The following is a 3,600-nucleotide window of genomic DNA, read 5'->3' as shown; positions in this document are numbered from 1 at the left end:
CCTCGACAGATTTCCCAATTTCAAGTTCACTCAAATACTATCTCTGGCTCCTACATTAATTAAAATGCATTCCCTCACTTCCTATTGTCCACAAATGAAAATGTCTATTTAAAAATTGGATTTGTTTTTTAAAGCATATCAACTCAAACATTTCAAAGCTCCTTCAGAAAACACAGTAGATCAAAAGCCAGCCAACTTTAAAACGCTATAGATTTGAGTTTGAGAAAGACCTAGCGATTATTCTGTATGATCTTTTCAGTGAACCGATAGCATCTGTCTAGGGATCAGGAGAAATGTTTTATGTTATGTAGTTTTGAAAAGAAGATTCCAACTAAGAAAAAAAAAAATGGGATATCAGGTTTGAGAAGTACATATTTGATGCTGTGGCATGGAGCCAGATTTCAGCATAGACTTGAAATGTGTGTATCTAATTTTTTAAAAGTTGGAGATATCAGAAACTCTTGCCCCAGTATGTAACTTTAAAGCCAAAGTGTCAGTAAAGAAGATAAATGCATGCTTCCAGACCCAGCCAAAATCCTCCCTGCTTTTAAGGATGTTATTGTAGCTTCTCCAGGAGCCATCCTGAAAACCAATCTGGCAAAGCAACAGTAATCACCCCATAGAACACATAATTTGTGTTTATTAGACATCAGAACAGATCAGGAAGAATTCCTCAGCTGGAGCAAAGACACACGGAAAGCAGAAACTACAGAAACACAGGCCACAGGAAGCAAGATACAGGAAAGACATACACGCACTCCCATCAGGCTACACACACATTGAACCTATTGCTTAAAAATGAACCCAAACACAAAGAAGTCACTTGTTCACAATGAACAATCTATTCACTTATAAGGGGAGGGGAGAGTATATTTTTTAAAGACTAAGTACCACTTTTTTGGGGGGGGGGATCAATTACCATTTTATTTTCTCTAGCAGAACCGTGGGTCCATCTCTGCTAGGCTAGGATACATTTGACGGAGCTTTTTCCAACTGCTTTCTCCAAATATTTCCACAACAAATCAGTCCGCTGAGGTTTCTGAGCACATGGACTACTACACCGACACTGAAGGCCCGATAAACTTAGCAGCAGTGGAAATGTATTTGTGTGCATCCCGTGTGTATTCTGCATGCTTGTTAATGCCTGTGCAGTTATGTTGATCCGCGAAGAAGGGTGCTTAGGCAGTTTAATGGAATCCATTTGGGGTGAAAGGTGTGATTTTGCCCAGTGAAATTCCCCCCTCACAGTCCAGCTCCCAGACCGACTGGCCAGCAGGGTCACCCTCCGGGGACGTCTGAGAGATCCGGGACATTTGATCAAAAGGGCTTGCCTCCTCCTCCTCCTTGTCCACCTCTGCGTCCCCCGGGGTCACCGCGTTGGGGATCCGATGGATGTAGGCAGCTGCGATCTCCCGGTGGAAGGCAGTGTCCTGGTTGTAGGAGATGAGCTCGTTGCTGATGTTCACCGTCTCCACCTGGGTGCGGGAGCACAGGTGACTGCACCCCAGCAGTTGGGCGAATACCTTGCGGAAGTCAGCGTTGAAGGCATAGATGATGGGGTTGAGCGAGGAGTTGGCCCAGCCAAACCAGACGAAGACATCAAAGGTGGTCTCGCTGACGCAGAAGAAGCTCTCGGGATGTCCGCTGCAGAAGGGGACCATGCAGTTAAGGATGAAGAAGGGCAGCCAGCAGCACACAAAGACCCCCATGATCACCGATAGAGTTTTGAGGACCTTGGTCTCCTTCTTGATGGATGCCCGCAGGCCCGAGTCGGGAGCGCAGGCCTCGCGGCTGCGGCAGCTCTGCGCATGCTCCGCAGCCCTCTCCAGTGAGGAGATCCTACGGATCTGCACCTGGGCGATGCGGTAGATACGCGTGTAGGTCACGATCATGATGGCCACCGGGATGTAGAAGCTGATGAGTGAGGACGAGATGGCGTAAGTGCGGTTCAGGCTGGAGTCGCAGTTCTCTGCACTCCTATCTGACTCCCCGGCTTCCTCCCAAGGCGTCCCGTTGGCCAGGTTGGATGGAGGGTCCAGCCCACCCCTGGAGCCCACCTTGTCCCTGTGCCAATGGAGCTGGACTGGGATGAAGGAGATGAGGATGGACAAGGTCCACGCCAGGCCAACCATGACCAAGGCCACACGCTGGGTCATCTTGCGCTCGTAGCAGAAGGGCCTGGAAATGGCCCAGTAGCGGTCCACGCTGATGATGCATAGGTTCAGGATGGAGGCGGTGGAACACATGATGTCGAAGGCCACCCAGATGTCGCAGAAGGCCCCAAAAGGCCAGTAACCCGCCACCTCGGCCACCGCCTTCCAGGGCATGACCAGCAGCGCCACGAAGAGGTCGGACACCGCGAGGGATACGATGAACACGTTGGTGGTCATCTTGGCGCGCAGGTGGCGGCTGCGCACGACGGCTGCGCACACCAGCACGTTGCCCAGCAGGGTCCAGACGATGAGCAGGGTCAGGAGGCCGGCGGTGACCACCTGCGCGGGCCCCAGCAGCGTCGCCCCCTCCGAGTCCCCCACGGCGCCCCCCTGCGCCAGCTGCTGCTGCCCCGACCGCGCCCGGTGCGAGGTGCCGTTGCGCCCAGGGGGCAACATATCGGGTTCGGCTGCAAAGGCGGGCTGCGCGCGGTCCCGGCTTCTACCCTGCGCCCCCCGGGCGGCCCCATCAGGTACCCGGGGGGTGGCACCCCGGGACCCGCAGCTTAAGGGATCACCGAGCCCCGGGGGGCGCTCACCGTGTGCTGCGCTAGGGGGTCCCCGGAGCGTGCCGGGACCCCTCTAGCATCCTCGAGTGCCACCGGCTTGGTGACCGCGTTGCGCCCCTCTGGTGCCGGGAAGCGGCGGGTGCTCGCGGGGCTGTTCCCGGCCGCCGGCAGCGCACCAGCCGGTGGCGGCAGCGGCGGCGGCTGTGTCTGGTTCGGAGCCGGAGAAGCAGAGAGCGAGCCGCCACCGAGGGGGCGGGGGCGCCGGGCGAGCGCTGCCTGCTCCGTCCCCCGCAGCTCCCGGGGCCCGCTCTCCCGCCCCAGCGCCTCGGCGCTCCAATCTCCGGCGCGCCCGCCCCACCTATGCCTTGGCGCCCTTACTCTGCACGCTGCGCCCGCCGGAGTCTGGCGACCAAACCCGCAGGTTTGAGAAGCGCCCTAGTACCAAATCCTGGCCCTGGGAAGACCCAGACCCGCGTCCCCAGGAAACTGGAGAGGTGCCAGCCCAGCCCTGGTGCCCTGGCCCTGACCACGTTTGGAATCACTGGCTTCTAGACCAGAAAAGAGTGTTTCAAGAGGAGGGCTTGGGATTTCTCATAGACCGAAGCCCTACTTAGGACTCTTTTCCTCACTGTGTGACCATAAAGTCTTCTTTAACTTCCCTGGGCCTTGGTTTCCTCATCCACAAAATGGAAGGGGTGGAGGGCGCGGGGGGAGGGGTGCGATTCCTTCCCCATCTGGTGGTGTAGGGTTCAATGAAGCCAGGAGGCAGTTTGTCCAGGGAACATCTCCTCTCAACTTCCCCCAGCATCCATCCTAAGACTGACCTCTTGGGAAAGCCCTTTCCCCTCCCCCACCCCCAATCCTTACATGGCTTTCCCTTT

The 3,600-nt window shown here is 55.9% G+C and overlaps 1 protein-coding gene across 1 annotated transcript; it reads right to left on the bottom strand.

Annotated features, from left to right (window-relative positions):
- Positions 1-620: 620 nt before the first annotated feature.
- Positions 621-3,336, bottom strand: DRD5 (dopamine receptor D5). Its single transcript, XM_027545034.1, has one exon. It carries the CDS (start codon positions 2,607-2,609, stop codon positions 1,188-1,190), a length of 1,422 nt encoding a protein of 473 aa, XP_027400835.1. The 5' UTR covers positions 2,610-3,336; the 3' UTR covers positions 621-1,187.
- Positions 3,337-3,600: the final 264 nt, after the last annotated feature.

The sequence above is a fragment of the Bos indicus x Bos taurus genome, chromosome 6 (genome assembly GCF_003369695.1).
Source record: "Bos indicus x Bos taurus breed Angus x Brahman F1 hybrid chromosome 6, Bos_hybrid_MaternalHap_v2.0, whole genome shotgun sequence".
Lineage (NCBI taxonomy): Eukaryota > Metazoa > Chordata > Mammalia > Artiodactyla > Bovidae > Bos > Bos indicus x Bos taurus.
This window is presented reverse-complemented; position numbering and strand designations above follow the sequence as displayed.

Excerpts from the sequence above, each read along its gene's own strand:
- DRD5 (XM_027545034.1), bottom strand. The coding sequence starts at position 2,609 with ATGTTGCCCCCTGGGCGCAACGGCACCTCGCACCGGGCGCGGTCGGGG.